Below are 12,824 nucleotides of genomic sequence, written 5' to 3'. Positions count from 1 at the left end.
TTGACTTGGAGTTACATTGTGTTGTTTAAGTGTTCCCTTTATTTTTTTGAGCAGTGTATATATATTCAATCCATTTTGAATTCAAGCTGTAACACAACAAAATGTGGAATAAGTCCAGAGGTATGAATACTTTCTGAAGGCACTGCATGTCCATACCTGCATGACAACACTGAGGATGTGCTGATGCCTTGAAATAGTTTTAAAATCTTCCTTATGAATTTAGTTCAACTGTTTTACCCAATCAGAACTGTCGTTTAAATCCCAGATTTCCCCTTTTAAAACAGGTTAGAGATATACAGCACTGAAGGGCAGCCAATAGCCTAAATTAGTTTTTTCCCCTCCAAGATAAACAAGAGAGATATTTCACTGACTGCGTTCCAAAATGGCACCCTATTCTCTATATAATACATAGTTTAACCAGACCACTATGGGCCATTCTCTATATAATACACAGTTTAACCAGACCCCTATGGGTCATTCTCAGTATAATACATAGTTTAACCAGACCCCTACGGGCCATTCTCTATATAATACGTAGTTTAACCAGACCCCTACGGGCCATTCTCTATATAATACATAGTTTAACCAGACCCCTACGGGCCATTCTCTATATAATACATAGTTTAACCAGACCACTATGGGCCATTCTCTATATAATACACAGTTTAACCAGACCCCTATGGGTCATTCTCAGTATAATACATAGTTTAACCAGACCCCTATGGGTCATTCTCAGTATAATACATAGTTTAACCAGACCACTATGGGTCATTCTCTATATAATACACAGTTTAACCAGACCCCTATGGGCCATTCTCTATATAATACACAGTTTAACCAGACCCCTATGGGCCATTCTCTATATAATACGTAGTTTAACCAGACCCCTATGGGCCATTCTCTATATAATACGTAGTTTAACCAGACCCCTACGGGCCATTCTCTATATGATACGTAGTTTAACCAGATCCCTATGGGCCATTCTCTATATAATACACAGTTTAACCAGACCCCTATGGGCCATGTGGGGGACACAGCCTCTGCATGCACAGCGAGGTGCAGGTACATGTGCAAAGGATTGCTAAGCTTTATGTAAGCGCTGAATCTGGGTCTGATGAAGATGTGTGTAAAGAATGTATTGCACAAATCAGAGGACACACAGCTCCAGTCCCTGACGTGCCAGTGCAAGTCCTATGTTCTATTCCAGATTCTGGAGAAGCAGAGCGATGGCTAGGACTCATGCATTCAGCGTGTGAGCATTTTGACAGGCAGGCATTTTGAATACAGTCAACTCCTGACATTGAAGTGCACATCGAATGCAAGCTCAAACACTGTGTCCTAATGGTAGCATGTTCCCTATGTAGTGCACTACTTTTGACCAGAACCCTATGGGCCTATATACAGGATAGGGAACTGTTTAGGACGCAGACATTGCCAAATACTTTCTTAAAATGGTTTCAGATGTCTTCATGCTCCATTTGGTTCATACAGTGACCCCATACTGAGTGTGTGACATGAGTGTCAGACACAGGTACGCAGGCAGACATCCAGTTTAAACATGATACTATAGAAGATGTTAACTTGACTTACAGGTACTGAACAAAAGACCTAGAAAATTGCATTCTCATTGAGACTATAGGAGGGGCAGGTGATTGTTAAGTCACCTGGTAGGTTGTTATGGAGTGACACCTCGCCTCAGTCCATTCATTGAGTAGAAACAGTCACAGCAGGTGATTATTACCATACAGTGTAATGTTGTGAAATCATCTGAGAACACCCTTTCTGTTGTTCTATGTCGAAATGCAGGTCAATGTCGTCAGCGTCGGTCCTCATTTACCTCCAGGATTTAAGTGCGACAGACTTTGGATGATATATACGGAAATGGTCAATAGGGCTCTTTATGGGAATAGGGTGCCCTTTGGCTGTGTTCTCATTTCATTAACAACCACAATGTGTTGGTTAGGTTCTGTTCATTTGCAAGCCATCCTACACATGCAAAATTGATATCTCACTACCTCGCAAAAGTACCTGATGCCCAGCCTGTGTGTGTTTGTAAAACCCTGCTGAACAGAGTACATGCAGTCATCTCTGTCAGTCTGAAAGGTACATGAGGAAAGGAAGTGGCTCCATGACATCAGTTGTCCTCCAAAATGCAGAGAGATATTGTGTCCCAAATGGCACCCTATTCCCTACATAGCTCACTACTTTTGACCAGAGCTCTATGGGCCCTGGTCAAACGTAGTGCACTATATAGGGCATAGGGTGCTATTTGAGACGCACACAGAGAGACAGATCAGGAGGAAGTGGTTGACATGGTACAGCGGTGACTGTCATGACCCGATGCTAGACACGGATGGGCAGACACAACATAACACTGAGCTCAGCAGTACACCCACAGATAGTGGACAGAGTGAGAGAGTCACAGAGTGAGAGAGAGAAAGAGATAGTATGGGGGCCTACACCTGTGGTGGCCTAGGTAGTCTGGAACACACTAGTCTGTTAAATCTTGTCCAATGCCCAGTCTAGAACACACTAGTCAATAGTCTACCTTTCTCTCACACAGGCTAATCAGATCATTACTGTTGATTTGCCAGTCTAAAGAACAAGTCAAATAGGCTACGTACTAGAGGTCGACCGATTTAATCGGAATGGCCGATTTAATTAGGGCCGATTTCAAGTTTTCATAACAATCGGTAATTGGCATTTTTGGACACCGATCATGGCCGATTACATTGCACTCCACGAGGAGACTGCGTGGCAGGCTGACTATGCGAGTGCAGCAAGGAGCCAAGGTAAGGTGCTAGCTAGCATTAAACGCATCTTATAAAAAACAATCAATCTTAACATAATCACTAGTTAACTACACATGGTTGATATTACTAGTTTATCTAGCTTGTCCTGCGTTGCATATAATCGATGCGGTGCCTGTTAATTTATCATTGAATCACAGCCTACTTCGCCAAACGGTTATTTAACAAGCGCATTCGTGAAAAAAGCACTGTCGTTGCACCAATGTGTACCTAACCAACGCCTTTCTTAAAATCAATACACAAGTATATATTTTTAAACCTGCATATTTAGTTAATATTGCCTGCTAACGTGAATTTCTTTTAACTATGGAAATTGTGTCACTTCTCTTGCGTTCTGTGCAACAGAGTCAGGGTATATGCAGCAGTTTGGGCCGCCTGGCTCGTTGCGAACTGTGTGAAGACTATTTCTTCCTAACAAAGACAGCCAACTTCGCCAAACGAGGGATGATTTAACAAAAGCGCATTTGCGAAAAAAGTACAATCGTTGCACGAATGTACCTAACCATAAACATCAATTTCTTTCTTAAAATCAATACACAGAAGTATATATTTTTAAACCTGCATATTTAGTTAAAATAAATTAATGTTAGCAGGCAATATTAAACTAGGGAAATTGTATCACTTCTCTTGCGTTCATTGCACGCAGAGTCAGGGTATATGCAACAGTTTGGGCCGCCTGGCTCGTTGCGAACTAATTTGCCAGAATGTATTATGACATAACATTGAAGGTTGTGCAATGTAACAGTAATATTTAGACTTATGGATGCCACCCGTTAGATAAAATACGGAACGGTACCGTATTTCACTGAAAGTTTCCGGATATGACCATATTAATGACCTAAGGCTTGTATTTCTGTGTGTTATTATATTATAATTAAGTCTATAATTTGATAGAGCAGTCTGACTGAGCGGTGGTAGGCAGCAGCAGGCTCGTAAGCATTCATTCAAACAGCACTTTCCTGTGTATGCCAGCAGCTCTTCACAATGCTTCAAGCTGTTTATAACATCAAGCCTATCAACTCCCGAGATTAGGCTGGCAATACTAAAGTACCTATTAGAACATCCAATAGTCAAAGGTCTATGAAATACAAATGGTATAGAGAGAAATAGTCCTATAATAACTACAACCTAAAACTTCTTACCTGGTAATATTGAAGACTCATGTTAAAAGGAACCACCAGCTTTCATATGTTCTCATGTTCTGAGCAAGGAACTTAAACGTTAGCATTCTTACATGGCACATATTGCACTTTTACTTTCTTCTCCAACACTTTGTTTTTGCATTATTTAAACCAAATTGAACATGTTTCATTATTTATTTTTGACTAAATTGATTTTATCGATGTATTATATTAAGTTAAAATAAAAGTGTTAATTCAGTATTGTTGTAATTGTCATTATTACAAATATATTTTTTATTTTAAAAAATCGGCATTGGCTTTTTTTGGTCCTCCAATAATCGGTATCGGCGTTGAAAAATCATAAATCGGTCGACCTCTACTACGTACATCTAACAGTAGTTGTTAGAACACACAGTAAAGGTTTAACCAGCAGACAATGGGGTCACCATAAAAACCATGAGTAATGAAGCCTCACTTAGACAAGGGTTTCCCAAACTCTATCCCAAACTCTATCCCTTCTGGTTTTTGTCCTAACGCTACACAGCTGATTCAAATAACCAACTCATCATCAAGCTTTGATTATTTGAATCAGCTGTGATGTGCTATGGGCAAAAACCAAAATATGTACCCAGGGGTGGCCCCAGGACCAAGTTTGGGAAACCCTGACTTAGATACCCACTCTGCATGCAGATACTTATTAAACAATGACAATGTCCCATTTCAAAACAAATGCAATCAACCAATGTGACTAGGGCTGGGACAAAACCAGTACATAGAGATACTCAATAGTAGAATGGCAAGGAAACAAAATACGAAGCGGGTTTAGGAAAACAGCCTTAATGTTGGAAACAAACATCATTATGATGTCATCCAGAGTCACATGTATTTATTTTCCCAGCTATAGCCACAATATGCTACATCCAGCAGGTTAAAGGACCAACGAGTTTGGTCTGCTTCGGGTTTACATTTTTGCCATGGAAAAAAATATTGAGATACTGGTATCGTCCCAGCCCTAAATGTGACCCCACCCAGATGTACTGTGTGTGGGCATCTAAACCAACAGCAATGGGGTTGCATATTCAACAACACCCTATTCCCTATGCAGGCCCTGGTCAAAAGCAGTGCACTATATAGGGAATAGGGTGCCATTTTGGATGCAAACTATGTGGGCTGTTAGTGGACCAACAGGACAGGAGGTAGGCCTAGTGAGGGAGGGGCCCTCCTCTGTTAGTGAACCAACAGGACAGGAGGTAGGCCTAGTGAGGGAGGGGCCCTCCTCTGTTAGTGAACCAACAGGACAGGAGGTAGGCCTGGTGAGGGAGGGGCCCTCCTCTGTTAGTGAACCAACAGGACAGGAGGTAGGTCTGGTGCTGTTCCACTGGATGTCACAAGGTGAATGCACCAATTTGTAAGTCGCTCTGGATAAGAGCGTCTGCTAAATGACTTAAATGTAAATGTAAATGTGGTGAGGGAGGGGCCCTCCTCTGTTAGTGAACCAACAGGACAGGAGGTAGGCCTGGTGAGGGAGGGGCCCTCCTCTGTTAGTGAACCAACAGGACAGGAGGTAGGTCTGGTGCTGTTCCACTGGATGTCACAAGGTGAATGCACCAATTTGTAAGTCGCTCTGGATAAGAGCGTCTGCTAAATGACTTAAATGTAAATGTAAATGTGGTGAGGGAAGGGCCCTCCTCTGTTAGTGAACCAACAGGACAGGAGGTAGGCCTAGAGATGGAGGGTCCCTCCTCTGTAAGTGAACCAACAGGACAGGAGGTAGGCCTAGTGAGGGAGGGGCCCTCCTCTGTAAGTGAACCAACAGGACAGGAGGTAGGCCAAGTGGGGGAGGGGCCCTCCTCTGTTAGTGAACCAACAGGACAGGAAGTAGGCCTAGTGAGGGAGGGGCCCTCCTCTGTAAGTGAACCAACAGGACAGGAGGTAGGCCAAGTGGGGGAGGGGCCCTCCTCTGTTAGTGGACCAACAGGACAGGAGGTAGGCCTAGTGAGGGAGGGTCCCTCCTCTGTAAGTGAACCAACAGGACAGGAGGTAGGCCTAGTGAGTGAGGGGCCCTCCTCTGTAAGTGAACCAACAGGACAGGAGGTAGGCCTAGTGAGGGAGGGGCCCTCCTCTGTTAGTGAACCAACAGGACAGGAGGTAGACCTAGTGAGGGAGGGGCCCTCCTCTGTTAGTGAACCAACAGGACAGGAGGTAGGCCTAGTGAGGGAGGGGCCCTCCTCTGTAAGTGAACCAACAGGACAGGAGGTAGGCTTAGTGAGGGAGGGGCCCTCCTCTGTAAGTGAACCAACAGGACAGGAGGTAGGCCTAGTGAGGGAGGGGCCCTCCTCTGTAAGTGAACCAACAGGACAGGAGGTAGACCTAGTGAGGGAGGGGCCCTCCTCTGTTAGTGAACCAACAGGACAGGAGGTAGACCTAGTGAGGGAGGGGCCCTCCTCTGTTAGTGAACCAACAGGACAGGAGGTAGACCTAGTGAGGGAGGGGCCCTCCTCTGTAAGTGAACCAACAGGACAGGAGGTAGGCCTAGTGAGGGAGGGGCCCTCTGTTAGTGAACCAACAGGACAGGAGGTAGGCCTAGTGAGGGAGGGGCCCTCCTCTGTTAGTGAACCAACAGGACAGGAGGTAGGCCTAGTGAGGGAGGGGCCCTCCTCTGACTGCTCTTCTACCTGCTGAAACAGGTCCATCTGCTTTGTCTGCTGCCGTGTTTAACCCCTCAATGCCTGCCAGTGCCTCAAGCTATGAGGTAGATGAGGGAATAGGGAGAGGAGAGGAAGAGAAAGGCCTAGGTATGGTTGCATGGGTGTAGAAGGGAATGTCACCAACTGCACCTCAAAATAGGCTTATAATGTAATAGATAAAGACTGCAGTACTCATTGCAACTTTTCCTTAGGTATTTGAAACAGATTGCAAAATCTAGTGAATAATTTAGTATCATTAATTAATTTCCAGGCAATGTTTTCATTCAAAAAGGGATTCATGATAAAGGATGGATGACTGACCATTGCCAGTTAGTAGTCACACCCAATTCTAAAATAAACTAAGGACAAGTCTTTTTCCACCACTCTTATAGAAATGTTTGTTTTAGGCCTACCTGCATGTAATCGGTCAGGGTTGCAATGCAGACCACTAGTGTGTGTAGGCTATATCAAGAACACACATTTTAATTTGTCGGCACATTTCAGACAATGGGTTTTGTGACGCTGATGAAAATACTAATATTGTTGCAACAGTTGTGTTCTTGTAGGCTACAATGTATCACAAGCAGGTGCTGATGCAGTAGTCTACAAACTGATACACGCTGGCATAGCGCACGGACTACGAGTTTTTGGGCAATTAGCTATAAAACTGCAACATTTTCTTTCAGCCTCATGGCAAAAATGTGTAAAATACCACGACATTTGTTATAAAACGGCATATTTTTCTCTATGCCCCATTGCACAGGGCTTGTACAGACCTTGCGGGGCCGTGAAACTGCGCTACACCACTGCCAATACAATGTTGCAAATATGTTATGCTATGACCCATATCCCTGAATAAATCATCTGTTAAACAAATAAGAGAAGGATAACTATCTATAGGCCTACCCCAACTCTGCTAAAGTAAACATACATGTGACAAGTAGGAACTACATTCAGGAAGTAAAGAGGGCACCTGACCAAAGATGGTGGATAAATTAAGATGATTCACTCAGGCAGTTTACCATTGAAAAAAATGGTCAGTTCCGGTCTACTTAACGGGGTGGGTATCCCATAGACACTAATTCAGTAGCATCTGGGTCTGGTCTACTTAGCTCATTGACTTTAATTGGACCAGAAAGAAACAGCGAGTGGGGTGTCTCGCTTCCTCTTCCGTCTCTGACCTTGGCAGTAACCAGCAGGTAAAGGAACCATATGCAGAGTTGTCGACGCCAAGTTATACTAGCATAGAATTAGAACAATGTTTCACAAAATCAGACAAACTTAACCGTAGATAGTGTTGGCATATCACGGAATAAAACTGCCTGTTTATGACAGAGGCGACATTTTTATGAGTCGACACGCTCAAAATACATCCTGCATGAATCCCAAATACTTCCTCATACGATTCCGTCTGCTCACTGTCAGAACAACAAGCATTGGCAAATATGGTTGCCAACTGTAGCGTGCACTGTAGTCATGTTTTCCGTTGATACCTTCGAATAAAGCGTTCAAGCAAATATAGGACAATTGCAATTCAACAACAGGTGTCAGCCCCCCCTATTAAACTTACCTTGGTGTAATATAAAATCCACAGCTCATTCAACCTCTCCTTCGAAGCCATTCTCCTCCGTCCTTCTGTGTATAATCCCTTGGTTTCAGTATACATTTATCATTGTACTTTTACATTTGTTTTCAATAAGAGCGGTAAGATTGTTTCCAGGAAAAAGAACGAAACATTGGTCTCTTGTAACATCTAGGCAACATAGCTCGCAGTATCCAAAGTGATCGAAAGACAGAATATTGTATGCTCTCCCCAAAGTTTAGCAGATTGCCAAATTAATTATAAAAGACATGGTTAAAAAAAACAATCTGCCGTGGAAATCATGTCAAGAGCATCGAGAACAGATCAGGAATTCCAAAGCAAAAGAAACCCGAATGAATATGATGATCCCCCAATTACGAAGTAATTCCCACGGACACAGCAGTCAGATGGTATCTTATTATATTACGGTTTACGTCTTAATATACAGTTATGCATCTCCTTCCATATCTACAGTAAAGTGTCGGCGCAGTGAAGCGACAGGACGTTGTCTCCACGCCGTTCTGTAGAAGTCTCCTAAACATCCACTTTTTGGAACGTTCAAGCAAACCCTCTGGCTTCGCGACAGACTGCGAGCGCACTGTAGTATGGACAGGTAATATTCTTAAAGATACATCCACCCTTTAAAAATGTCCATCTAGAAGTTATAAACTAAACATTTAAACAGGACTTACAAAGGCTATAACACGTTGTATGTTATAATATTTACGTTATCAAATAGAATATGATGATGAAGCCCAAACATAATAAAACATTGGCATCTCACAGATAATAAAGAGCATCATTATCCTTCAAAAGAGAGAACAATGTGCATATTGAACTGACAGGCAATGTGGGGATTTCTGGGAAATGACATTAGTCTGTGCCAAATGTTCCCAAAGGATTTGTCCTAATTACTTGAATCAGCCTATGGTTAATTGGAATAGAACTAGAAATCCATTTCTATGCTATAAACAGACATGTAGGGGCTGTTTCCCTGACACAGATTACTCCTAATACTGGACTTAAAAGCATTTTCAATGGGGATTCTTAATTGAGCTTGGTATTTAGTTCAGGACTAGGCTGTGCACAGGAAACCAGCCCATAGTGTGTTTCTCTTGAGTCTTGCCCATTGCCCACTTGGCTTGTGCATCTCTCTCTCTCTCTCCTCTATAAACACAGCCATCCAAGCTGATCCCTCCCCTTACCAGTGTTTATCTGACAGTAAGAAGTACAGAGCACTAAAGCCATAAAAGCAGAGGTATTAAACAAGGTATTAAACAAATATATAACCATGACAGGTACAGGCTTACAGTGAAACATCTATTCAACAAGGAACAACAGTATGGTACACTGTATGGATTTCCTAGTCTGGATCTGGTTAATGAATGTATTTGAACAAATGACGGGTAGATAGACACACTAGTCTCAGAAATCAATAACTAAAATCTTGCTTAATTGCGTCATGGGAGATTGTGTGTACATAGGCTATATCACTGAAAAACAAATATGTAATTCAACATGTACAGTTAGTTGTGTATACCAAAGGGACGAGCTTCCTTATTGTGCCAGTACAGATGGTTCCTTATTTTATGGTTCATTGAACAAATGACAAAAGACAGACAACAAAGAACGTAGTAGTTTTACTTCAGCCAGTCAATATTTGTAGAGTTTTTTTTACGGTCAGATTTTCAAAGAGATTTTCAAACCGTTTTTTTTTGCTGTCAGATTTTCAGAGACTTCCTGATGATTTAACGTACCAACTCAAAGCTGTTCAGTCAAAGGTGGAGCTTCGGGGGAAACCACACTGTTGAAACGGGTTGGAACTGGAAGGGATTGTGGTTGGTATCCCGGGACGGTATCCTCGTGCCAATGTTATGCGATAACACTGCCTCTCAATGACCTCACACTAGTCACTCAGGGGCTCCCGAGCGGCACAGTGGTCTAAGGCACTGCATCTCAGTGCTATAGGCGTCACTACAGACCCTGGTTCGATTCCAGGCTGTATCACAACCGGACGTGATTGGGAGTCCCATAGGGCGGCGCACGATTGGCCCAGCGTTGTCCGGGTTTGGCCGGGGTAAGCCGTCATTGTAAATAAGAATTTGTTCTTAACTGGCTTGCCTAGTTAAATAAAAACATTATGATAATCAATCTAATCCATCAATCTAATCCATAGAGTCAATTTCCTCCGTTCCATAATCTGTATCTTTGTAGAGGAACTGTGAATTATACCCCAGAGGCTGATAATAACTGATGTACATAGGATTGGATAGACAATTTATTTTGATAAAGACTCAAGATTCAAATGTCTGGGTTAAGTACATTTTTTGTAAGAAGGGGGAAAAAAACAATATTTCTTGTATGACCAACTGACACAAGTTAGTGATTGTGTGTGATGGTGAATTTTTAACACAGAGCCAACCATAGAGATCCTATTAAATGTGTATTCTAATTTTTAATTCTATGGGGAAACACTGGTCAACAGGAGGATGGCCACAACAGAACCTCCAGGCAGGCAGCTGTAATATTGCCATGGCAATGGCCTACATTCCACACCAGGACCTACCCACTACCCAGTGCTGGCTGGGTGGCCCTCTGTTGGGCCTAGCTGGGCCTCTCTCTCTATATGAAGGATGAATACAAAGCCACCCTCACTCACGTGCTGATTATAGACTGACAGTGTAAGAATATAATTATTTGTGTTAAGAATTCAGGAGCATAGGCTATACTGAAAAGATTTGGCATGGGTCCTCAGATCCTCAAAAAGTTCTACAGCTGCACCATCGAGAGCATCCTGACTGGTTGCATCACCGCTTGGTATGGCAACTACTCGGCATTCGACTGCAAGGCGCTACAGAGGGTAGTGCGTACGGCCCAGTACATCACTGGGGCCAAGCTTTGTGCCATCCAGAACCTCTATACCAGGCAGTGTCAGAGGAAGACCCTAAGAATTGTCAAGACTCCAGCCACCCAAGTCATAGACTGTTCTCTCTGCTACCACATGGCAAGCGGTACCGAAGCGTCAAATCTAGGTCCAAAAGGCTGTGTAACAGCTTCTACCCCCAAACCATAAGACTGCTGAACAGGTAATCAAATGGCCACCCAGACTATTTGCATTGACCCCCTTTTTTATGCTGCTGTTTATTATCTATGCATATTCACTTTATCCCTACCTACATGTACATATTTCCTCAATTACCTCGACTAGCCTGTACCCCCGCACATTGACTAACCGGTACCCCCACACATTGACTCGGTACCGGTACCCCCTGTATATAGCCTCTATAGTTATGTTATTGTGTTGCTTCAAAAATAAAACTTTTATTGTGTTTGTATTATTATTATTTTTTTAAAATTTGACTTAAAAAATACTCTTCATTATTGCTTAAGCTTGTAAGTAAGCGTTTCACTGTAAGGTGAAATGTTTGTTGTATTTGGCGCATGTGACAAATAATGTTTGATTTGATTATTTTTATTTTTGATGATACTCAAAAGAACTGAAGAATTGATCACTGCGGGACTGTCTTTATGTCCAGAAAAACGGACTTAACACCATCTGTAAATACACACTGCTTTCATTCTTTTAAATCAATATCCAACCAGCTGCATGCAGCCTGGTCCAGGCCAATTGAAGAAAGCCTCTGAATAAGTACTGAGTGATCCATAGTGTCGGAGGCTTTAGACAGGTCAATAAAAGAGGCCGCACAGTGTTTCTTCTTATCCAAACAATTAAGAGAAAAATTTAAACCAAAGAAAAAGCAAAGATGGTCCTTTAATCTGGTCTGAAACCTGACTGGTGTACATTTAGAATACATTTCCTAGTTAAAAAGGATCTAAATTGAGGGTTTTCCAAGGATTCTAGAATTGTTGCTAGGCAAGAGAGTTTGGAAATAGTTCAATAAGGATTTAGGTCACACAGATCACCACCTTTGTGAAGGAGGAGTATATGTGCCACCTTCCAGACCCTGGGGATTGCACCAGGAATAATTGTAAGGTTAAAAAGAATAGCTCTTATTCTGCGTTCAGAGGAGCAGGAAGCTGCAACAAGAAAGGATCAAGCAAATCAGCCCCGGTGGATTTTTTAAAACATCAATCTTGTGCAAGACGTCCTGCTGTTGAAGTGAAACAAAGATTCACTAGAGATTGACAGAACTTCCATCGAGCCAATTAAAGGCTGGGAGAGGGGCAGTCGACTGGTTGACCAGGGTCAACTGAACCACAACTTATTTCAAATAAAAAGCCTTCCAAGATCAAATGAAATGTTTATTTTTTGCACCCCTGCATATTTGCACAGTAAACAAGGTTCCAATGTTGTACAAGGCAATCATATAGTTAGATGTTTTATTTGCATTTAAAAACATTATATAGGCCTGATTGTTGATCATGATGTCTTGTGACATTATTGCATGCTTTGCAGCCTTATAATTTGGTATAATTTTGCCTTCTAATTTTGCTCTAGTAAATGCATAGGTTTAAAAAAATATATATATATATTTCCTAAGACATTCTGATGATAAAAGTGTGTTATTATTTTGCACATCATTTAATACAGTAGGCCCCAGTAGCCTGCCTATTTGCTCAGATGTTCAGGCCATGAATCGATGCGCTCAGCACTCGCTTCTAA

General features: G+C 42.3%; 1 protein-coding gene across 3 annotated transcripts in view; it reads right to left on the bottom strand.

The window, feature by feature from the left end:
• The window catches only part of nbeal2 (neurobeachin-like 2), a 126,395-nt gene extending 117,397 nt beyond the window's left edge, over positions 1-8,998 (bottom strand). For all 3 annotated transcript variants that reach the window (XM_055902953.1, XM_055902954.1, XM_055902957.1), the window contains exon 1: positions 8,189-8,998. In XM_055902953.1, coding sequence (XP_055758928.1) covers positions 8,189-8,284 — 96 coding nt within the window. In that variant the 5' untranslated portion in view covers positions 8,285-8,998. The remainder of the gene's footprint in view (positions 1-8,188) is intronic.
• Between the last annotated feature and the right edge of the window lie 3,826 nt (positions 8,999-12,824).

Source organism: Salvelinus fontinalis, chromosome 38, assembly GCF_029448725.1.
Source record: "Salvelinus fontinalis isolate EN_2023a chromosome 38, ASM2944872v1, whole genome shotgun sequence".
In the NCBI taxonomy this organism is placed as follows: domain Eukaryota; kingdom Metazoa; phylum Chordata; class Actinopteri; order Salmoniformes; family Salmonidae; genus Salvelinus; species Salvelinus fontinalis.
This window is presented reverse-complemented; position numbering and strand designations above follow the sequence as displayed.